The sequence below is a fragment of the Panthera tigris genome, chromosome F3 (assembly GCF_018350195.1).
Source record: "Panthera tigris isolate Pti1 chromosome F3, P.tigris_Pti1_mat1.1, whole genome shotgun sequence".
Lineage (NCBI taxonomy): Eukaryota > Metazoa > Chordata > Mammalia > Carnivora > Felidae > Panthera > Panthera tigris.
Genome location: NC_056678.1, coordinates 69,315,583 through 69,339,532, shown reverse-complemented (window position 1 = coordinate 69,339,532; position 23,950 = coordinate 69,315,583). Strand labels below are relative to the sequence as shown.

The window sequence follows — 23,950 nt, the reverse complement described above, 5'->3', positions numbered from 1 at the left end:
AACCATGACCTGAGCCAAAATGAAGAGTCAGACACTCAACCAACTGAGCCACCCAGGCGCCCTAGATGTTAAGTCATCTCTCCATCCAACGTGGGCTTGAGTTTAGGACCCTGAGATCAAGAATTGTATATTCCACCAACTGAGCCAGCCAGGCGCCCCAAAATATGTATTTTTGACTATTACAAAAGTTTATTTAACAAAAAAGTTCAATATGAAAATGCACATGACTGATTTTTATATTGTAGTGAAACAGGTTCTATGGAGAGAGGGGACTTGTGGAAGCAGTTCATTTCTTCTGGTGAACACCCACTGTTTATACTTGTTCCAAGGCTTCTAACACGATGATACTATGTCCTCAAATTACCACCATTCCAGTATTGTTCTGTTGCCCCCTAGTTGGCATGTCCACACATTCATCTCTCACAAGATTCACAAAGAGATCAAACCCCTACAATATTCCTTGGACATGCTGCCACCAACTAATTTCAATAATTTATGGCCTATAAATGTTTTCAACTCCAGAGGGTGAGCTTTGCTCATGGTGACTACTCGGTGAGCTCAAAGATTCCAAAATACTTTTTAAGGAAGGTATTTTAATTTTTTTTATTTTTTAAAGATTCTGATTTTAAGTAATCTCTACACCCAACATATATGGCTGGAACTCAAAACCCAGAGATCAAGAGTCTCACACTCTTCTGACCAAGCCAGCCAGGCATCCCTATGTAAGGTGCTTTTATTTTTATTTATTTATTTATTTATTTATTTATTTGGTAAGGTGCTTTTAAAGAAGCACTACATTTACTTGGTGAGATCATGTCCTGAGCCAAAGTCGGTCACTTAACCGAGCCACCCAGGCACCCCATGAACGTAGTGTTTTAAAACTAACTTTTCTTTCTTCGCCTAATAAATCTCCACGTTTTCAGTTGTTGGGAAAATGAATAAAGTTTTACACCATAAGATGGCCAACTAAAACAGGCTCTGGTCTCTGGCTTAGAGACCCCTCTTCCCGGTTCTTCTTGCCCTGTTTGCTGAGTGCGAAAACCCACCACAGATGTGGAAGGTGACAACTGTAAATTACCCTTCCCCCTTCATTCAGGGCTCAGATCTTTCGAGAAACGGTCTCCTCTGAGCCCACCGGTGTTAACTAAATCTCCAATCCACCAATATCTCCGAGTGCTGCCTGGTTTTTCCACCAGAGTTCCAGCCTGGTTCCGTAACACAGTGGCCCATAGTAACATTATTATAATGACTTCTTCAGTGGCTAATGCAGTGCTTTGCACCTAGAAGGAATCCAAAGCATAGGCAAATAGAACTAGATTTCCTGAGCTGGAAGAGTATTCAGAGATAAGCCAGTCTGCTTCTTCTATATTTTACAGGTAGGATAATTTACAGAAAGTCAAAATAACTTGCCCGAGGTCTTACAGTTAATGAATACAGTAAAGGAATCCACGAGAGCCAACTGAAGGGATGACCCACATCATTTCAATGCCAAGTGTATTTAGAGTTAAAATGTTAAGCCCTAACAAGTATGGAAATAAATAGGATCCCCTGCAGTGATAACTGATGAAGTTTTGGGGTGATGGTGGGGTACGGAGTCAAATGCCAAGAAAGAATTAAAGACATCTTTGGTGCGAAAAGGTAATTTTATTAAAGCACACAGGAACAGGACACGTGGGCAGGAAGAGCTGCACTGGGGTTGTAAGGAGTGACTGCCTATATACTGCTGATTTGGGGGAGGTGAAGTCAAATGGGAAGTTTCCAAAGAGACTTCCATATGCTAAAGACTCCCAGGACACTGGAGGCCTAGCTATTGTCAAGCTAAGGTTGTTTTCCCTCTAGCAAAGCATTAAAATTAAGACTGTAGGGAGTTCCTGGAGAAACTTTACTTTGCCTGCCTCAAGTAGTGGTCACTGAGCCTCAGGCTATGAGGAAATTTAATTCTGCCATTTCCTTCTGCCTATCTCCCACATCGGTAACATGTGCACCATGCTTTTCAGTTTAAAAAGTTGGGGCACCTGGGTGGCTCACTCAGTTAAGCCTTAGACTCTTGATCTCATCACAGGTCATCACCTCAAGGTCATGATGCCGAGCCCCAGAACGATGCTCTCAAAATAAAGACTTTTTAAGAAGTAATCTCCTCTCAAAGATAACCCTGTGTACACTGCACAGAGAGCATGACCAGCAGAGTATGGGTTTTCCCGTGTGGATCGGGAAGGCACCCCTAAAGCGCTCTTGGGGAAACGGGAAAGGCTGCTGGGACGCAGGACGGAACCAGGAAGCACAGGTGCGCCCCCGGGGATCCAGACCACGCACGACTTCAGGACGGACACGAAGCCGATCCCGTCCGTCAGCCACGTTTGCGGAGCCAGTGCTGGACGACTAATGCCGAACCCGCGCTTTTCCTGCAGTCTCTGGGGGACGACGGCACTCGTGAGCGCAGACGCCTGCGGCTTGTGCGATGCCAACTCAGCCGTGGGAGCTGGCCCCGCTCCCGCTGACAACGTTTGCTCTGACACTGCTTACGGGGTGAGCGCCCCGCTCCGTCTGCTCGCGCCCAGACCTCGGGTTTCGCAGACTCCGCGGGAACGGCGGCCAGGCCCCCGCACCCACCTACGCTCCAGAAGGAGGCTGGCTCCGCGCAAGCGCGTCAGGGCACGCCCGCCAGCGCGCGCAGGCGCAGCTTCCCTTCCTGCTCGCCTCGCCTCGCTCGCCCACCCACCTCCGGGAAGTCGTCTCGTCCGCCCCCCGCCCCCTCCACGAGCGAAACGTGGAATGCGATTGGCCGCTCTGGTTGTCCATCATGCCGGTCTCGTTGCCATTGGCAGCCGGACCGGCCGTCGTCGACCGGCTCCTGTGAGACCCTGCGCCACCGCGGAAGCCGCGATTGGCCGAGGCCTGGACCGCTGCCCCTCACTTCCGGCCTCCGCGATCCCTCCCCGCCGCCGCGCCGCCGCCGCCGCCGCCGCCGCCGCCCTCAGCCTCCCCGCCCCCCGCCCTTCCACCATGGCCGCCTCTGTGTGGTGTGGGGTGAAGCTGGTCCTCCGTGTCCACCTATAGCGCGCACTGCCTCACCCTCACCCCTGGGGGCCGGATCCCAAGAAGCCTCGCTCCCCAACCCTTGGGGCACCAGCCAGGAAGGTTTCCTACCCCTACTTCAGGGGCAGGAGTCCGCTTTCCCCCACCTCCTGAGGCAGGAACTGAGGGTTTGCCCTGTTTCTCTTAGGGTCGGAAGTCAGAAAGGGCTCCCCTTCCACTTCAGGGGCGGAAGCCTCCCCTCCCTTTCCGTAGGTGCAGACCCCTACCCCGGCATACTCAGGAGCTGGCGGCCTTTCCCCAGCACTGCCACTGCAGAGACAGGATCTAGAGGGCCGTCCGCCTTCGCCTCCTCTACGGGAGCGGCCTTTGGCAGAGGAGGGCGGGGTGGACGGGACAGGGACCCTTCCCTCCCCTGCCCCACTCCCCCCTCTTGCCCCCAGGTCCTGGCAACCCCGAGTTCCTCGTCTCTAGGACTCCCCACCCGTCCACCCCCTGGCCTCCTCCCGTCTCCTGGCAGCAGCCATGGAGATACCGAAGGGAAAGGGGGCAGCAGCAGCTGCTGCTTCGGGAGCAGCGGGAGGTGGAGGAGGAGCGGGAGCAGGAGCCCCAGGAGGGGGGAGGCTGCTACTTTCAACCAGTTTGGATGCCAAGGATGAGTTAGAGGAGGTAGGTGTGGGGGTGGGGAAGGGAGTTAAGAAATTGGGTTGAGGAGGGGTTCTGGAGCGGAGGCGGGTCGGGGGGTCGGGGAGGAGGCCTTCAGGGCTTTTCTGAGGCAGCACAAACACTGCTCCAGACTTCCTGCTCCTGAAGGAAGGAGCGTGGGCCAACTTCCTGAACAGGTAGTCATAGCAACAGCAGTCACTAGGATGAAAATGGGGGGGGGGGGTGTTGATGAGGGAGGGAAACACCGTCCTGATCTACCGAGTTTATTTTTGACATTCCTTTCCACGCACAGACCACAGCTAGTCTTAATGTTTACCCTGCTTTGGATTTAGGTCATATATTGGGTTGAGAAGTGTGTGTGTGTGTGTGTGTGTGTGTGTGTGTGTGTGTGTGTAGGTGTCTGGGGGGCTGATAGGAGTTTGCAGCAGGCTTTGGAGCCTGTTAGGTAATGCTTCCGGTAGACACAGTCGGTTGACGGTGATGTTAACTGGGCATTTAGAATGAGCGAAGACCTAGGGACTAGTGAGTAACGTTTAGTTGGATACCGTCAACTGCAGCAGGGCAGTGAGGGGGTGAATGGGACTTAGGGGACTGTCCTTCAGAACCAGATTGGGGCGCCTGGCTGGCTCAGACAGTGGAGGATGAGACTCTCGATCTCAGGGTTGTGAGTTGGAGCCCCACATTGGGTGTAGAGAGGACTTAAAAATAAAATCTTAAAAAACATACATACATACATACATACATACATACATACATACAGAACAGGACTAGATAGGAACCACACAAGGGTGCTGAGAAAGGGGGTACGCTGAGGTGATGCTGTGGACCTGAATGGGGATTCTAGACTACCAGCTACTCCCCCCATCTCCCTTGTTCCTCTTGCCTTGTCCTGACAACCCAGGGTTAATCGTGTATCCCTTTGCACTGCTACTTGGGTAGAGACCTGCTTAGGAGTGTGAGACCCAGAACTGAGACATGATTGCCGAACTGTTTTGTTTGTAAGACCTAATACATTGAACCCAGTGGTTGTCCTGGGATACGATGAGTGCATGAGCAGGGTCTGGCTCTTCCCTGGCCATTTCCCTGCTTCTAAGTTTGTCATTGCCTCACTGCCCTTTATCAGATACTAGAGGGTGGGCAGGCAGTTACGTGGAATTCATAGTTTCGATTTGAAAAACATGTTGGTTTAGGTACAAAATGGGAGAACATACACACAGAAGGTGGCTGGGTAGAACTCTGGGGGTTACCCACCTAGCCAGTGTCTGCACGCAGGCTGGTTTCCCATCATGCTTCTCCCCCATAATTCTGAGTGCTTTTAGATAAATCCAGCTTTTCTGCTGTTGCTTTTCTGAGCTAAGGTAGATATAATTAGGAACGTGAACAATGCTTCTAAAAATAATGTATTCTCAAAACCAAAATGACTTTAGGATTGTCTGGCACTTTGAATTATCCACTTCTTTAGAAGGAGCCACTGTCATTGTCAAAGTATTTTTTGAGATGTCTGTTGTGGCACTGCGGCTCTAGAATTGTAGAAGGAAAATAGTTGACTGCCTTTGATCCCTCCACCAGTTTGGGTGGAGGGGAAAAGACCTCAAGGGCTGGATGAAAATCTGTTTATTCCCCATCCTGATTGCGAGAGGGCTCATCCTGCCTCTGCTAGTTTGTACTACAGGGTAGTATGGCATCCTGTTCTGAACAGTGGTGTGTTTGCTGCTAGACTCAGTGATGTGGCAGGAGGGGACCATAAAAGAGAGGAAGTATTTATTCATTTATTTGTGCTGTTTTGGACAGAGTGAACTTTCAGCTGTTTCCAGAGAGAAGGGGGAGGGAGGGTCTTTCTTCTTTTCCTCCTATCCTTTGTGCTGTAGATGTTTCCCAGCACGCCTTGGCTCCCCCCTTTCCTTCTTGGCCTTTGCCCTTTGCATTTGAATTTTCCAGCAAGCCTTGCCACTGTTTTTAACCCACGTGTGTGGTTCTCACTGGACAAGAGTGTCTCTGAGGACAAGACTTCCTGGCTTTTTCCTCTGGGTCTCCCCATGGGTCTCTTCTGCACACAGAAGTTATCAAGACCTGGTGTTGATTGACAGGTCTCTGTTCAGTGTGGTTGTTTTCCATCACAGGCCCACCTGTCGCCCAGGAACACAGAGGTAGTTTCCTACCTATGCATGCCTCCCGTGTGCCGAGTCAGATAGGAATAAGACAGGATGAGGGAGGCCCAAATCTGCCTGGAAGAGCTTATCCTCTAAAGGTGGAGATAGCGCACCCATAGGTGAAAAACAAAAATGACAGATCCCCGCAAAAACCTGGTGAAGGCAGGGAAGAGGCTGGGGTCCTTACAGCTGGATGTGATGAGGAACGGCCTCCAGTGTCCTGGAGTATGAGACACTGCCGAAGCGCATCCCAGGCAAGAGCCGCGACTCCTCCCCGGGGACACTGTTGGCTCCTTTCTTCTCTTCGGCTCTGTCCCTCTCTTTGAAGGGGAAATTCTTGCCCATCCCATTTCAGTTTGGGGAATGAGATAAAGATAGTGCCAAAAATGGGAGGCGTGTAGAACATGAGGTTCCTGGGCATCCCTCACCAGGAAGGACCTTGTCTGCTTTGAGGTCAGGCTGGGAGCAGGGCTATAGGTCACAAGCCAGCACCCCCTCCTAGCCACAGACAGGCCTTAGGGTTAGGGGTAGGTGGAGGTGCATCCCCGCCAGGTGGGCTCCGAGGAACAGTTCATGACCCTGTCTGTGAAAACTCCAGGGAACTGGCTTTGAGTCATCTCTCGTGTTTTCTCCTAAGACCCTCATGTCACTCACAAGTGACTCTTGGCTGTAGAACACTTGGAACGCAGCTTACTCAGTAACTTTCCTAATGTGGGCCCTCGGGGATTTGGTAGGTTGGACCATATCTTCTTTTCCTAAAGGCAGTGGAATCTCGTCTTTCAGGGCCACAGACTTCCCGTAAGAGAGCAGTATTTAATATATACGTTTTGACCAGACTATATGTTCACCTTTCTGAGGGAAGGGAAACTGGGAGGTTAGAGGGATCTCTCTGACTCCAGTCTCAAGCTTCAGGTGTACTGGCAGCTTGGAAGGCCTCCCCCCACTCCGCCCCCACTCCATCTATTGCTGCTGTCATGGAGAACATGGTCAGGTCGTCTTAGTACTAGAAAAATCATTTCAGATGCTCCTAGAGATGGTAACTACTTACTCAGCAGTCTGAGGTGCTGTCACGGAGGGCTTACTCTGAACAGAGCCACTCTGCCAGCAATTGTTGGAAACTGCATGTATGATTCCGTCTTTACCAGGGGCCTCTGGGGGATTGTAGAGGACAGGGTATTGCTACTTGGCAGTAGGCATTTGACTTCTGTGGCCCTCTTTGAGGGGGTGTGGTCCTTCTGTCACTCCCAATGATTTGTAGTTCATTCTCCCATCTCTGTTGCAAAAAGTAATTTCTGTAGTTTGGGAAGAGCAGGATCTTTTATATTTCTGTGCCTGGAAAGGACTGGGGCCCGCATTTCTTTCCTCATTGCTTTTATCCATGCATCCAAATTCTGGACTCTCCCACTTCCTACATCCTTAACTGGGCCTCCGTGTTCCAAGAGGCCACTTTTGTTTTTGACTGGGCAGTGACCCATAGAACTGACTCAAGCCTCTGAGTGGAGCTTAGAACATCAAGGAGGGGCCTAGAGAAACCTGGTTCTGTCTAAGGTCTCTGTGGTTACATCATAGCCGGAAACATAGCCAAGCCCCTAGGGCTGTGTATCCAGCTTTGCGTGAGGGTCTTGGTGCTGGGCCCGTCAGTCAGGCCTCCTCCCACCTCCCCTACCCTTTACTGGAAGGCACAAGTTTACAGAGAGTGGTTAGGAGAGGAACCTGTACAGCCTTGTTAGGGACTTATCCGTGTCCTGTAGTAGGAGGGCTCAGTTTTCAGGAGTCTTTGAACACATGCCATTAGAAGAAGTAGCAGGAGATCGGGGCGTGGTCTGGTCTTCATAGATGGGGTTGTGTAGTTGCTGAGCTTTTTCACAAATGGAACAGGTGATAATTTAACTGAGGCTGCATGCTTGTCTTGTGTGATCCTCAGAACAACCTTGTGATACAGGGCTTTTTCTATTTTTCAGATCGAAAACCAGGGTTTAGAGAGGCTAAGGAACTCACCCAAGACTGGCTTAAGGCAGGCGGGTAGTGAGGGGGTTCTTCTATTCCGTGCTTGTTAGTTTACCTGTTAGTTAGCTGCCGTTTGACTTCTCTTGCATCGCTGATGATTCAGCAGAATCTTCTTCCTTTGAGTAGGAAGTAATATCTGGAGCCTTAGGGTGCTGTGCTGCCCGTTCACCTGGGCTGGGTAAGCAGGGTTTAGCAGCTGGCGGAACGGATTCTCCAGCCATTGGTAACTATCTTACAGAGGGATATAATTTAAAAAGGGAAAATCCACCTGTTTCTCCTTCCTTCTCCTTATCATGCGGGAGCTGGACTGAGAAATAATGGATCTCACAGCTCAGTTTTCATGTGATCTCACGGCTCCTTTTCACAAGTACACAGGTGCTGTCTGCTAAGGCTGAGCCTGCTGATCTGACCTAATTTGGAGGCCGGTCAGACCTGATGGGCAGTGAAGTTGTCCTACCTTCAGATATGAAGGACTTTAGGCCTGATTTAGGTTGAAGTGTTGTGGCTGTGGGAGCTCCTTGCCTTAACACAGTTCTCTGTGCCAACCTGTGTGCTCTTAGTCAGGGATGCATGTAGGCAAACTTAGGATGGTGGTCGAGGGAGACACATGATTACCTTTCGTTCCTACACCCCTTTCCGTTGTCCTTATTCACGGTTCCTCACAGTGCTTGCCACGCAGCCACTTGTCAGCAGGACACTTTGTAATGACTTCTAGGATCAGGGGAAGTAAATTGCCTGCCCTTGTCCATTTTGCCAGCATCACCATCATTGGGAATTGGTTTTCCTTAAATAGTTTTTGGGTTAGTCCTCAAGATAAAGGTTTTTTGTTTTTTTTTTTTTTAATTTTTTTTATTTTTTAAATGTTTATTTAAATTTGAGAGAGACAACACGGCGTGTGTAGGGGAGGGGCTGAGAGAGCCAGAGACAGAATCTGAAGCAGGATCCAGGCTCTGAGCTGTCAGGCACAGGGCTGGATGCGGGGCTCAAACTCATGAACCCTGAGATCATGACCAGAGCTGAAGTCGGACGCTTAACCGACTGAGCCACCCAGGTGCCCCAAGATACAGTTTTAAAAGACTCAGGAAGTAAGTTAGGTGGCGATAATGGAGAGGCTCACTGATTTAATATGAGATACGTTTATCAATATCTTCTCAGTATTTAGTATTAAATGCTTCTTCAGAACAGGAAGTAGTGACTAAGGTCTTAGAATGTTGAGTGCGTGCCATGTTAGAGTTGGCCTCTGAAACTAGAGTAGCTCTTGGGTGGACTTTGATGCAGCTGTCCCCACCTTTGTTTGACCAGAGCCTCAGGCACGAGCTTGGCCTTTTCTCCATTAGTCCTTTTCTTTCCTCACACTCATTTTTTAAAATTTGTTTTGGGGCGCCCGGGTGGCTCAGTCGGTTAAATGTCCGACTTCGGCTCAGGTCATGATCTCGTGGTCCGTGAGTCTGAGCCCCACATCAAGCTCTGTGCTGACAGCTCAGAGCCTGGAGCCTGCTTTGGATTCTGTGTCTCCCTCTGTCTCTCTGCCTCTCTCCGGCTCATGGTCGTCTGTCTCTCTCTCAAAATTAAATAAATGTTAAAAAGATTAAAAATAATAATAGTAAAAATAAAATTTGTTTTTAACTTTTTGGGGGGACATTTCAAACCTTAAAAAGTAGAACAGTAGAATTCCCCTGGAGCCATCACTGCTTCCATACTTATCAGTCCCTGGTAATCTTGTTTTATCTCCCCCCCAATCTCTGGATTATTTTGACACAAATCCAAGATAAATAATTTCATCTGTAGATACTTCATATGTATGTCTGTGAGGGAAAGTTTGGGTTTTTTTTTTTTTTTTTTTAAGTATAGCCTCAGTGTCATACCTAAAAATATTAATAGTAATTTTTTTAACAATAAAATATTAATTGTTCAAATTGGTTGTCTCATAACTCCTTTTTATAATTGGTATGTTCAAGTCAGTACTCAGACAAGGACCACATGTTGCATTTGATTGATACGCTTTATTTTTTAAATTATTTTAATTTTTAAGGGTATTTATTTTAAATTTTTTTAAGTTTATTTATTTTGAGAGAAACAGAGACAGCATGAGTAGGGGAGGGGCAGAGAGAGAGAGAGAAAGAGAGAGAGAATCCCAAGCAGGTTCCACACTGTCAGTGCAGAGCTTGACGTGGGACTCAAACCCATGAACCGTGAGCTTGACCTGAGCTGAAATCAAGAGTTGGTCAGTTAACCAACTGAACCACTCAGGTGCCCATTTCTTTAATTTTTTAAGTTTTTTTATTTTAAAATTTAAAGCTTAGAGAAATGTTATAATACATAGAATTCCCATATACTTTTCATCCAAATTATTCAACGATTATTAACATTTGTCTGTATACATATTATTGTTTAACCTTTTGACGGTAAGTTGCAGCCACGACACCACTCAGGGTTTAAACACTTCATTCTGTATTTCCTAAGAACAAAGATCTTCAGCTACATAACCACTGCTCTGTTGTCAAGATCAGAACATTTAGCATAGATCTGTTACTGTCATAGAACATACTGCGGTATTCCCAGTTGTCCCAACAATGTCCATTATAGCAGTCCAGGACCACAAGTGGCATTTAGGTGCACTCTGTCTTTAATTCTTTAATCTGAGGCAGATTCTTAGTCTGTCTTTGTCTTTCACGACCTTAAACGCTTTTGACAGATCAGTTATTTTGTAGAATATCTCTCAAATTGGGTTGTCTGAAATTTCTTCATGATTAGATTGAGATAATGCATTTTGGGACAGAAAACTGTACAAGTGCTGTTCTAGCCTTTTCAGTGCACCCTGTTGAGGCATGTGGTGTCGTCAGTTTGTCTCCTTACTGGGGATGTTGACTTTGATCACTTTGTTAAGGTGGTATATCCTCTAGAATTTCCTGTAGTTACTCTTTTCCCTTTGTAATTAAGTATTTTTGAACCCAAGTAAATAGTGTCTTGCATAATTTCACCTCTGGTTTTAGCACCCCTTGATGATATTTGCCTGACTCAGTCATTCCTAATGCATTTATCAGCTAGCATTGCACTGTCAAAGAGCTTTCCCTTTTCATCTAGTTGTTATGTGCATATCAGTGGATTCTTATTTTATTCAATGGGCTAGGATTTTTTTTTTTTTTAAGAGAGCGGGAGTGTAAGCAGGGGAGAGGGGCAGAGGGAGGGAGGGAGAGAGAGAGAGAGGAGGGAGGGAGGGAGGGAGAAAGATCTCAAGCAGGCTCCATGCTCTGTGTGGAGCCTGATGTGGGACCCCATCTTAAGACTGCAAGATCAATACCTAAGCTGAAATCAAGAGTCGGACCCTCCACTGACTGAGCCACTCAGGCATCCCTATAATTTTTTCTTAATATTTATTTTTGAGAGAGAGAGAGAGCAGGAGAGGGGCAGAGGGAGAGGGAGACAGAAGATCCCAGCAGGCTCCCTGGTGTCAGCGCAGAACCCGATGCAGGGCTTGAACCCACGAACTGCAAGATTATGACCTGAGTTGAAGTTGGATGCTCAACTGAGCCACCCAGGCACCCCTGTTTTTTAAGTAAGCTCTATACCCAAGGTGGAGCTTGAACTCATGACCCTGAGAATCAAGAGTCGCATGCTGAGCTGACTGAGCCAGCCAGGTGCCTTTCAATGGGCTATGGTCTTAAATCTCTTTTAGTACATGGGTTTCTCCCTCCCTGCTTTTTTTTCCTTGCAGTTTCTATGTTAAAGAACTAGATTGCCGGTCATGGTTTCCACACTCTGGTTTGCTGATTATACCCCCGTGTGACTTTACTTGTAAACTGGTAGTTAGAGCTAGAGGTATGATGAGGTTTAAGTTTCTTGAAAACTTTTTGGGGCCAGAAATACTTTGCAGGTGGCGGTATGACACACTCTGAACTTTTTCTCACCCCTTGGCAGAGGTTAGAAAGATGTATGAGCATTGTGACATCGATGACTGCTGGTGTCTCAGAGAGGGAGGCCAACGATGCCCTCAACGCCCACGTAAGTATATGCCCCCCGCCCCACTTCCATTGCTCCGGGAGCTGTGAGACATGATCCAGAAGATACAGCACTTTGTGGCTGGGCATGAGGGACAGAACTGAATGTCTCAGCTCCCTGAACCAGGCTTCCCAGCTCCTCTCTCTTCTCTGTCTTACTGTGGGAATCTGTCTCTTGGAACTTAGGTGTCTTTAAATAGCTTTTAAAAATAACTCCTACTTCTGTAGTGACTTTTTTGTCTTTGCAAATTATTCTCTCATATTTGATCCTTTACATTTCCTAATCTGTGAGGTTGAAAGGATTTTAAATAGTACATGTAAAGGTCTTAGAGTAATTCCTGGCACATAGTGAATGCTTAGTATTTCCTTTTTATTTATAGCAAAATATTTTTGTTATGGCTTCTCCTTAAAAATACCAGAGGTTCAGTGACCTGCCCAAGGCCTATTACTCCATGAATGACTTTGCAGCTTCCTCCTTTCCTACTGAAGGCTGTTAAGGTCTGGTAAAGGTGGTACAGTAGGATTTTTTTTCCCATTTTATTTATTATTTTTTGAAAATTTTTATTTTACTTTATTAAAAAAATTTTTTTTAATGTTTGTTTATTTTTGAGAGAGAGAGAGAGAGACAAAATGTGAGCAGGGGAGGGGCAAAGAGAGAAGGAGACATAGGATTCAAAGCTGGCTCCAGACTTTGAGCTGTCAGCACAGAGCCTGACGTGGGGCTCAAACTTATGAACCGTGAAATCATGACCTAAGCTGAAACTGGATGCTCAGCCAACTGAGCCACCCAGGCACCCTGAAAATTTTTATTTTATTATTTATTTATTTATTTTAATTTTTTTTAATGGTTATATTTATTTTTGAGACAGAGAGAGACAGAACATGAGCAGGAAAGGGGCAGAGAGAGAGGGAGACACAGAATCTAAAGCACGCTCCAGGCTCTGAGCTGTCAGCACAGCCTGATGCGGGGCTCAAACTCAACAGACCACGAGACCATGACCCGAGCCCAAGTTGGACGCTCAACTGACTGAGCCACCCAGGCGCCCCTGCAAGATTTTATTTTTAAGTAATCTCTGCACCCAGTGTGGAGCTTGAACCCGCAATTCCAAGATCAAGAGCTGTATACTCCATTGACTGAGCCAGCCAGGTGCCCCTTTTTCCCATTTTAAATGCTGGCCTGTATTAAGCCTCGGAGAAGGCAATAAGGGTCTGTCCTTTCCTTCCACCTCTCTCCTGAAACACATGCTTTATCACTTTTAGGAGAAGGAAATCATCAGGTAGAAGAGTTGATGATTCTCCTTTGCAGATTATCCAAGTTTTCTGGGAGAAACTGTATTCAAGAACTTTTCTCCTGTGAGTGACAACTAGTTATTTTCCTTCCTCATGTCCCAGGTGTGCAAAGGCCCCCCCCAGCATGAGGAAATCTGCCTGGGCCTCTTCACCCTTGTCCTCACCGAACCCGCCCAAGCTCAGAAGGTAAGACTCCCTGCTCTGAACTCACAAACTCTCCTCAGGTAGAATCTGGGGATATGGTGGAACTTATGGTTAGCTGACATAGTGCCAGTCCTCTTGGCCAGAGCTGGATCACCTTGTTCTCCAGATATGCATACAGCTCCTGTTTTACTCTCAGTGAATTAGTCATTCTCTGACTCCGATCCTTTCTCTATGTCTTGATTTTCAAGCTAAAGGGCAAGAAAAGGCATTTGTGACAATGGAAAAGCATTTGAAGAGTTGTATGTTGTAGAGTGATGGTCAAGGTTATGAGAGTCGGGACTTAGTCCAGAGAAGAGAAGCGAGCAAGTGCAGTCAGGTCCATTGAGAGTTTTTACCCAGTACTTTGCAGGGTCTGTCACTGGAAAGTGAACAGAAAGGCTTAACACTGCCATCAGTAGGATCTAACAGCTTGATGCTGACAATTGGTGCAACAATAGCATAGTGGCCAAGAGAACCCTGGAGCCCACTGGGGCCAGACTTCCTTACGAGTACTGTGTGAAAACTAGTCTGGGGTCTTAACAGAAGAGTCTCCTTTAGGTGAAATGGATTAAGTGGGATCCTTCTTTGGGGTCAGGGATTAGGCAGGGTGATCTCTTCGGATTCCATTCTTTCATTTAAAAAAGTAGCAAGGGGCGCCTGGGTGGCTCGGTTGGTTGGGCGTCCAACTTCGGCTCAGGTCATGATCTCACAGTCCGTGGGTTCAAGCCCCGTGTCAGGTTTTGTGCTGACAGCTCGGAGCCTAGAGCCTGCTTCGGATTCTGTGTCTCCCTCTCTCTCTGCCCCTCCCTTGCTTGCGCTCTGTCTCTCACTCTGAAAAGTGAATAAATGTTAAAAACAATTTTTTTTTTTTTTTAATTAAAAAAGCGACAAAATTCTGTCTTTTGCCTCTACAGAATTCCCCTTTGCAGCAGTTCTGTGTCCTTTGAGTCTTGGGACCGTGGTTTAGAAGGGTATGTCTGGTGTCTAGCAGTGACTCTATGATACTAAGAGAAGAGGAGCTTGGAGTGGGGACACTCAGTGTTCTTACTGGCCTTTCCTTGAACATGGGGAAACACATGCTCTGTGCCCGGCGCTCTGTTGGGCTCTATCCAGACGGGATCTCATTTAATCTTCTCAAAAGCCATATGAGGTTGGTGGCTCTGTCCCTTCTTTCCAAACCACTCCCAGGTTACCTATAAGGTAATTAGAGGACAGAGACATTGTCATTTGTTCAAGGAGTACCAAAGAAAATCCTCATCAGGGACCAGGACAGGGTGCCCACAGCCCTCTGGCGTAGCGGCTTGAATTAACCTCAGGGGAAGGACCTGTGAGCCCGGCACCCTGATGTGTCCGTACTCCACCGATGCCACCTGGAGTCACATCCAGGGTGTGTGTAACGTGGAAGAACAGTGTGTACTCACAGGTCCTTGGCGTCCCAGGCCACTTCTGAGCTGGAACCTTGTTGAATTAAATTGGCATTTCATTTTCATACTGGATTTATCATCCAGACCCTTGAAGACAAATGAATGTCTCCAATTTAGTGGTTATAAACAGTAACGTGACCCGGTCTAGCTGCTCAATTTTAAAGAAATTGTTGGCAGAGACGGGGGTGAAGCGGTTGGGGTTAAGGTTTTGTTTTCTCTTATGTGGGCTTTTATAAATACAGTTAAAGCCTTGTGCAGTCACCTCAGTGCAAATTTGTCCAGTCTGCTGGGTTTTTTTGTTGGTTTCAGGTGGGATTGGAATCAGCTAGGGTAAATGAGTAAACCTCAGTGAAGGGGGCAGGGTGTGCGTGGTATTTTCAGCTCTTTGCCTAGCCTGACAGTGAAAGGCCATAGGCCTCTGCATCATAAATGCTCATTATGTCACGAATTTGGCTGTCTAGACATGGCAAAGGGCTAGAGCACTTTGTCTTCTTTCTGCCCTGGGACAGCCTCATGAGGGTGGCCCAGATCCTTCCTGCCTTGGGTCTCAAGCTGTTTGACAGCTGCACCAGGATGGTGTTCACGTGCTAGCCGTTTCCAAGTAAATCCCCTCTTTGGAACATCCTAGGCTGACAGGCCACTGGGTCAAGGCTCTTCAGACAGAGTAGGTGGAATCAGGGGGGTCAGAAGACATGGTTTTAGGGAAATGAGGAGCTAGCAGGTAGTGACTCATTGAGAGACCTTGAACCAGGTCAGAGCATGGGAAGAATGTGTGGCATGTTTCTGAGGTGCTTTGGTCCTTTTCCCTAAAAGGGTGATTATCTTGTGAAATCCTTCTGTCCTGAGGAAGTTTCAAGTCGGAGTTACTGGTGAGGACGGACTCTGATGCATTGTTTTAGGCATCAGCGTAAAAGAAGGGGTGTGTTTTCTAAGGGTTTGCTTGCGGTTAATTCTGTCTCTGGACCAGAAACCTCAGGATAGGGTGGAGATTTGGCTCCTGGATCTTCACAGGCCGAGAGATGGGAGGCAGGGGTGGTGGAGAGGTTGGTAGTAGACACTGAGTCTTGAGCACATTAGAAATCTGCTCTGGGAAAGCAGGAGCTGAACGAAGAGCCTCAGTCGTTGCTGGCAGGTGGCAGGCCGGTGCAGACGTCAGGGCCAGCCCTCTGGGACTTCTTAGTGGGCGCAGCAAGGGCGGGTTGAGCAGGTAAACAAGAACTCTCGGTTAAGGACAGAGCAGGCTGGCTTTGGGCGCAGAGTGGAGTATGTATGGGGTGGGTTTTGTTCCACTTGTACCTCAGCTTTCATCTGCCCTCTCGGCAGCCCTTATGTTTATAGTTTCTGAGTGTATCTGTTTCCTATTTGATGTCTGAACGGAACAGCTGGGAGCAGGCCTGGCTCAGGGGTTGGGGGGTGTAGGAGGCTGAGTAGGCAGGCACTAGCAGTTAGGAGGTGAAGGTGATAGGGGAGGGTGTGGCAGTTTCTCTTCCTCAGAGTCAAGGACCCAGGCCTTGGTAGTTCTCGGTTAAGAAGGTGGGTTGGAGGCTGCCTGGGCCCAGCCTGGAGGGTCTGGGGCACAAGTGCTGCCTCCGTGCCATCCTGTCACCTTTCCTTTCTTCTGAGACTCTCTGCTTCTCTTCTCTGGTCCCCACTGAGTTTTGTTTTGGGTTTTTTTCCCCCATCTACTTCTCTTCCAAGCCAGTCAGAAAACTGGCACAGGGGTTGGTGAGGCAACTGACAGCATCCGGAAGGGGTGCCCTGCTGCTCAGCTGCATGTGTTAGCAACAGTGTGGTTGGTAAGGCCCCACATGGCACATGGATCAGGCAGACAGGATCTTCTGTCTTCATCTGTCCCTGTGTCTCCTGAGAAACTTGTCCTCCTTCCCTGTCCCGGGTCTCTTCTGCACTTCTGCTCTTTATGGAACAGACAGGGCTCCTCTCTGGTGACTCTGGTCTCTGTCTGTCCTGACATGGATCTTCCTCTGCCTTTGTCTCCCTCCTCCTCTGTGCCCAGCCTGTAAGTCACACCTCCAGGGCAGGGAGGCTCCAGGGCAGAAGCACCGTTTACCAACCACCACATTGACAGTAGCTCACTGGGTTCCCTTATCCATTAATTAATTATTCCCTTGCTTGCTTGTACTTCTTGTTTTTTTACTGCTAGCGTTTATTTTTGAGAGAGAGTACGTACGTGCATGCACACGCATGTGCATGGGGCAGGGGCAGAGACTGAAGGAGATGCAGAGCCCAAAATGGGGCTCCATCCCAAGAACCACGAGCTCGTGACCTGAACCAAAATCAAGAGTCGGACGCTTAACCGGCTGAGCCACCCTGGCGCCCTCCCTTTTGCTTGTACTTTTTGATCTCAGATGGAGTCAGAGGATAATTAAATTCTCCTTTGGGAATGAAAAGGGTATGAAAAGTTGTGGCACAGGAGGGATCTTGAAGCGTTGGTGTCTTTATCAGATCAGTCGTTTGACTTACGGGCCGTAGAGGCCGGAGGAAGTAACAGTAGCTAAGGGCTCAGGAGTCCCTCCTATATCAAGGCCGGAGCGCAGGAGGAGCACTTCCCTTCCGGACACTGAGGGTGAAAGAGCTTAGGGATGTGGTTGTCTCACAGCCACCTTAGGTCCTCACCTCCCTCCCCAGTAGCCTCTTCTCGCAGCTATTTCTAGCACTGGCAGAGAGGTGTGACAAGCATGGAATCTAGAACGGGACTGCCTGGACTTGGATTCTGGCTCTTCTTCTGTCTCTTCAGTGACCTGGGGCAAGTTACTTTACTCCCTTGTACCTGTTTCTTTCTTCATCTGTAAGAACAGAGCTGGTAGCACCTATTTCAGAGGGTTGTTACGGGATTCAAATGCAACCATATGTGTAATACGGAGCACAGTGTCAGTGCACGTTAGCTTAGCATATTTGCTATCGTTGTTGATGCCACTGGCTTTCCGAGGTAGGAGGTATGTTTCCAAGGTGCCCTTTGTGCTGAGACCCTGACAGCCTGGAGCTCAGTGGGTAGTGAGGCCTCCTGAGGCCTTCCTCTGGGAGTCTGCTCTCTCTAGAGAGAGGTGAGAACGCTCTCAGGAAGGGGAGCAGGAGCATTCAAAGATTGGCGTACTCTGCCTCACCTCTCCCAGGGCTGGGTGCGCCTAAGGACCCCTCCTTTTTCAGTCTTGGCAGAGCAAAGGGCAGTCCAGAGAAAAGAAGAATGATGTTTAATTAAAGAAGTTCAGTTTGGTCCTGCCCTTTCTTTCTGGGGCCTTGGTCCCTGGATCCTTTACCCTAATGCTCCTAGCCCTTTGCTTCATCTGGCTGAGTCAATACAGGTCTAAAAACCTCTTTGAGATCCTTTCTGGTCTGTTCAACCAAACCCGTCCTGCAGTGACCTTTCACTGGCAGATGAAAAGCAGACGGCCTCCACCTGGTTTTGCTCAGCTTGTGGCATGGAACAGGGTGACAGTTTCTAAGAAGAGACATGGGGGGTCAAGGAGCCTTTCCTAGGAGGCTTTTCTGCCTTCTCGGAGAGTAGTTGCATTCCTTTTCCCACCGTGTGTGACAGGGCCAGGGTGGGGTTGGCGTGGAGGAGCCCTGTGGAAGGGCAGCATCCACAGGGGCCACTTGAATCCCGTGAGTGGTATTTAAGGTGGGGGGGGAGCCTGTCCTCAGCCTGCCGGCTGCTCACGACCTTGCTTCTCACAGTGTTACCGGGACTTGGCTCTGGTGAGTCGCGACGGCATGAATATTGTCCTGAACAAGATCAACCAGATACTTATGGAGAAGTACCTGAAGCTGCAGGATACCTGCCGTACTCAGGTAAGGCCGGGAAGGAAAGAGAGATCCAGCTCAAAGACATGCTAGAGTTTGGATCCCCTCTTAAAGAGAAGGGACAGAGGAATCGGGGATAACATGCCCTGCCTTCGTACACCTAAACTGTAACGTGGTTGGATTCACCCTTTCCTCAAATTTGCAGGCCCTTCTCTTCATCCGTCTTCTCCTCTCCCTTTTAGTTGGTGTGGTTGGTGCGGGAACTAGTGAAGAGTGCGGTTCTGGGAGCTGACGGTGTGTGCATGACGTTCATGAAGCAGATTGCTGGTGAGTTGATGGCAAGGGTGGAAAGGAGAGAGAGGAGCCCAGAGGCTAGGTGCAGGCTGTAGAGGACAGTGAAGGGCCTTGGGGTTTCAGTTCCTAGGTTGCCTGGACTGTTTTCTCCTGAGACAGGCCTCTTCCGGCCACACGATGATGCAGAAAGCAATGGAAAAATCACAGGGCGGGGGGGTCTCTTGAAGCAATACGTCTTGCCTTGCCTTGTTTTCCTTCCTGCCAAACTCAGGGCATGATGTAGAATAGTTGGCCTGATTTGGCCAGTCCTTACTCTGGGGTTTCATGGCATGTTGGATCAGGAAGGATCTGGAAGGAATGGGAAGAGAGGGGAGGGCAGATGATTTGTTCCCGTGACATTGTATGCTTTCAGAAACCCAGGTATCTTCCTTGGTTCCACCTCCACATTCCAAACTCTTGCTTCCAAATATTTATGACATCTGATGGGACCGGTTTGAGGAAAGAACTATGTCACTGGAGAGACCCTGACATTTAGGTTTTATTATCTCATTGGCAGCAGTGACATCAGTCCGAGTCACTGAATATCCAAGAGGCTTGTCCATGCTGCCTCTTCTCCCCAAATCACATGTGTTTGTTTAAAAAGGACCCTGCTTTGCTATCTCCTCATTCCCATTGGTTCCTTGCTTCCTCTTTAAGATTGTCTGTAACCCTGGTGCTCCTGTTTTGATGTGCATAAACCTTACCCTGTGTGATATGTGACTATGTGGACACTGACTTTTTTTTTCTTTTTTTTTAATGTTTATTTTTGAGAGAGACAGAGCACAAGCAAGGGAGGGTCCAGAGAGAGAGCATGAGCCAGGGAAGGGCAGAGACAGAGGGAGACGCAGAATCTGAAGCAGGCTCCAGGCTCTGAGCTCTCAGCACAGAGCCTGACGCAGGACTCGAACCCACAAACTGAGAGATCACGACCTGAGCTGAAGTCAGACACTCAACTGACTGAGCCACCCAGGCACCCCTTGTATACTTTTAAATGGGTGAATTTTACAGTATGCGAATTGTACTTAATTACAAAAAAAAAAAAAAATTTATGGAAAATTATGTCTGTAATTTACTTCTAAATAGTTCAAGAAAAAAAGTACTTTTCTTGCAAATTTTCTGTAAATTTTTTTAAAAGTTTATTTACTGATTTCGAGAGAGAGCGCGCACACATGCGCACAAATAGAGGAGGAGCAGAGAGAGAGGGAGACACAATCCGAAACAGGTTCCAGGCTCCAAGCTGTCAGCACAGAACCCGACGCAGGGTTTGAACCCATGAGCCATGAGATCACGACCCGAGCCGAAGTCGGGGCCCAACACTGACTTTTTAAATTAGGAAGGAGCAAGCATGATGGTGTGCTGGCTCCTTTACCTCCTAGTGTTTCCTTTCCTGGTTTGGTCTTCCTAAGTCTCCGCTTCTCATCCTCGGACTTTGGTCTGGCATCGCCACATGTAATTTTGCCCCAGAAAGTTCCATAGCAAGCACAGAAGACCGTGGCCTGTCTTGTGCCTGAAACAAGAAACCCTTGGCTTGTGATGTGCCTGACTTGGTTTGGGACACCCTGATGCTGGATGGCCACTGTCACTGGCTGCCTGTATCTCAGGCCCTGTTTGAGATGTCACCCTTTCTTCCAACCAGGGGCTGTTCATGTCTCTGTCCTAGACATTCCCTTTCCAGGGTCAGAGTAGTCCCACTCCAACCCCCAGGTTATAGAAAAATAGCAGCTCTGGTTTCTGGAAAATTCTAGAACCTTCCCTTCCTTTCTCTGTGGAAGCAAAGGGGAAACTTCAAAGCATGACTGAACAGAAAGCAGGTGTTCCAACACTCAGAACCTCCATGATGGGATAGCAGTTAGGGATGGAGAAACAGGATGGGTGAAGAACTGTGTTGGATTAGTGGACTTGCTAATGAAAGCCATTCTCGTTGTTTTCTCCCCCTTTGAAATCAGGTGGAGATGTTACTGCAAAAAATATCTGGTTGGCAGAGAGTGTCCTGGATATCCTGACAGAGCAGAGGTAGAGTCTGCCATGATGGTACAGGTGTGGGCGGCCTGAGAACACCTAGGGTTAGAGAGGGGGAGGGAGGGCAAATGGAGGAATCAAGGGTATGGTATGGCCCAGGGGATTAAGGGGTGGGGAAGAGGTCTTTGCCAAAACATCTCAGAGCCCAGGAAAAACTAGCTTCATCTGATAAGGGTTTATTTTTGATCCAGACCTCCTTGGAATGTTTATCTTTGGGGGGAGACATGGGAGAATGAGCTCAGCAGAGTGGGGCCAGCCAACCACTCGGGCCTGGCAGGTACCCCTTTTCTCCCTTCTGAGGCTCTCCACCCAACAACCCCTGCTGTCTTGAGATGGGAGTGAGGAGGTAACGGGCCCAGGAATTCTGCTCAAGTTTGCACACAGGGCTGGGGGGCTGCGGTGGTAGAGGACGTAAGGGGGACACGCTGGGCTTCTGGCCAGTTCGTTCTTTTTCCCATCAAAGGACCAGAAATTTTATAAGGGCTGTTCCGTATTTGAACTTGTTGGGGGCAAGGCCTCCTCTTGGTCTTCTGTTGCTTGACTTCTGAGTCTGTTTTGTGTGAGGCCACCACAGTAGTCAAATGTCCATATTTCCTGTGGTTCAGAAGAACAGACTTCCTCCCTTATTCACACTTGTTCTGGGCACTGCCCCAGCGGAGAGCTGGGTCAGGTGCCGTGCAGCGCCACCTAGTGCCCTGGGCTGGGCTCTCCTCTGCGGCTCCGGCTCGGGCACTTCCATTGGTGCCGATGCACAGCCTAGGAGATCCTAGCACTTTCTTGCAGGGTGTCTGTGCCTGTCTGGTGTCCTGGGTCCAGTGGTCTCACTTTCTTTTTCTCTTTATTACCCATCCCAGGACTCAGTTACATTCATCACCTTTGCTGACAGTCTTCCTAAATGATCGTTCTCATTTTGTTTCTGTTCTGGTACTGTAAAGCTGCATTTTCCTCATTTGGGCAGTTGGGAGCGGTCTCCGTGTACAGGTGTCACGTAACTGCCCTACCTTTGCTCCTACCCCACAAAAACTCAAATCTTTTGGTGCAAGTGAGTCCCTAGATGTTTAAAACCATCTTCTTGGGATGCCTGGGTGGCCCAGTCAGTTTCAAGTGTCCAACTCTTGATTTCAGCTCAGTCATGATCTCACGGTCCTGAGATCGAGCCCAGTGTCAGGCTCTGTGCTGAGAGCGCAGAGCCTGCTTGGGATTCTCTCCTCCCTCTGCCCCTCCCCCACTCACATGCGCACTGGCTCACTTGCTCTCTCAGAAACAAAACAAAACAAAACAAAGTCTTCTTCCACATCTCCCCTTCTCCCTCCTCCCCAAGTGTTTCTAGGGCCATGGAATTAACAGGTAGCACATGGGGGAGGGCCTCTCCATTGTCCTTGGATTCTGCATTCACTCTCTGAAAGGAAAAGACCAGAGTCTTTTAATTAGGTGTCTTGAGCACTTTTCCGGAATCAGGATGTTGCCTGGTTGGCTTAATTAAACTTGTTTCTCTGGTTCCCTGGCTTCCAGCAGGGGTGCCAAAGGCCTTATAAGTACTTGCTTGAGAGAGATAGCTCCCAGTTTTGGCACTTTGAGACAGCATTGGAGTTTTTGTCCTCTCCCCACTGTCTTTCTACCCTTTTGAAAGCAGCAGGGAGCACATTACCCCCTTCCCCCAGGGAAATTTAAAAACTCCTGAGGAAATAGGCTTTGCCATCCAAAATCATGTTCTTCTTTTCAGATTATGATTTAGGGCAGGTACCTCATTGGGAGTGGGAGCAATGGCCAGAGAGCCAGGGAACCCTGTATGGCATGGAGGGCCGCTCATGGCAGGCACAGTGGCAGGGCTGACACAGTGCACCCTAAAACCGCCAGCGTTCTCAAGGTGTCTTAGCTTCTGGAGGTCCTCGTTCCACTCTGTAAGAACTGCTGGCTTTGGGACACCTCTAGAACCTCTTTCCCCATTCTCTGGGCTGGATAGAAGCTGTAGTTTAATCTCTGTCCCCAGTACCTCGCGTGGTGCTCGGCACATACATGACAGGTGCTCAGTAAATGTTTGAACGAGTGCATCAGTGAGCAAGTATTTGATTGGAAGCTCGATAGTTATGTGAAAAAGAGAGATTGCTTTCAGTCAGCGCTTATCTCCATCGGGCGCCTGGTAGAGTGGTAGGAGCTCGTCCCTACCTGAGCCAGTTGGTAGTCCAAGATGGGTCACGAGCAAATAGTCAAGAAATCAAAGATCCTCCTCCCAGTGTCAATCATTGGACATTTCTGAGGCCCCAGAACCAAGTGTGGGCGTGAACTGGGAGGAGGAACAAGTCTGGACAGAGCGCAGATGCCAGGTGTTTCCTCCCCCACCCCCCCCACCCCCCTTCTGCAGGGAATGGGTGTTGAAGAGCAGCATCCTCATCGCCATGGCTGTTTACACGTACCTCCGCCTCATCGTCGACCACCACGGAACTGCCCAGCTCCAGGCCCTGCGGCAGAAGGAGGTGGACTTTTGCATGTCGCTGCTTCGCGAACGGGTGAGGGCTAAGACTGTGGGCAGGTGAACCCTAGGATGGGACACCTGTGTAAGTTTTGTGAGCTGACCTAGGCTAGAGATGTCATTTTGGGGAGATGGGGATGGTTCAAGGCCTGGTGTTTTTCCATCATTCCGAAACAGAGCAAGGGAGAAGGTGGGAATCTGCGTGGAGCAGCTCTGGCTCCAGGAACTGCTGTCCCTGGAGGAGGGATTTCCAGGCCCTCTTCATGGACACTGTTGTATACCACAGACCCTGGCTGCCCATTATTATGCAACCCCCCCACACCTGGGTGATGGCCGTGGTCAAGCGGGATTATGAACTGTCCACTCCGAGATCTCCCAAGAGAGGTCCCAGAGCTCTGATCTCGAATGCAGTAGCCACTCCCCATATGTGGCAACTTAAAGTTAATCAAAATTAAATTTAAAATTGAGTTCCTTAGTTGAATTATCTACACACATTTCAAGTGCTCATTAGCCACCTGTGGCTGATGGTGACCCTTTTGGACAGCACAGAGATGGAGATCATTTCCATTACCATAGATTGTTCTGTTGGACAAGGGGAGTTTGGGGAAAGGTGTTTGG

At 48.7% G+C, this 23,950-nt stretch overlaps 1 protein-coding gene, 1 long non-coding RNA gene and 1 pseudogene across 4 annotated transcripts in view; 1 reads left to right on the top strand and 2 right to left on the bottom strand.

The window, feature by feature from the left end:
* Window positions 1–313: 313 nt before the first annotated feature.
* On the bottom strand, window positions 314–540 carry LOC107180180 (annotated as a pseudogene).
* Window positions 541–2,959: 2,419 nt separating this feature from the next.
* Window positions 2,960–23,950, top strand: part of INTS3 (integrator complex subunit 3) — a 37,975-nt gene continuing 16,984 nt past the window's right edge. Inside the window, exons 1-7 of one of the 3 annotated variants that reach the window (XM_007088024.3) lie at window positions 2,960–3,702; window positions 11,775–11,858; window positions 13,247–13,330; window positions 18,445–18,558; window positions 18,753–18,837; window positions 20,790–20,856; window positions 23,225–23,369. In XM_007088024.3, coding sequence (XP_007088086.3) covers window positions 3,559–3,702; window positions 11,775–11,858; window positions 13,247–13,330; window positions 18,445–18,558; window positions 18,753–18,837; window positions 20,790–20,856; window positions 23,225–23,369 — 723 coding nt within the window. In that variant the 5' untranslated portion in view covers window positions 2,960–3,558. Of the gene's footprint in view, window positions 3,703–11,774; window positions 11,859–13,246; window positions 13,331–15,269; window positions 15,416–18,444; window positions 18,559–18,752; window positions 18,838–20,789; window positions 20,857–23,224; window positions 23,370–23,950 lie in introns of those variants that run through there. The other 2 variants (XM_042975548.1, XM_042975547.1) reach the window with 2 other exon arrangements.
* On the bottom strand, window positions 20,128–23,948 carry LOC122235744. Its single transcript, XR_006213768.1, has 3 exons — window positions 23,437–23,948; window positions 23,277–23,321; window positions 20,128–20,350 (listed from the first exon to the last, which is right to left on the bottom strand). It is a non-coding gene; the product is annotated as an uncharacterized LOC122235744 (long non-coding RNA).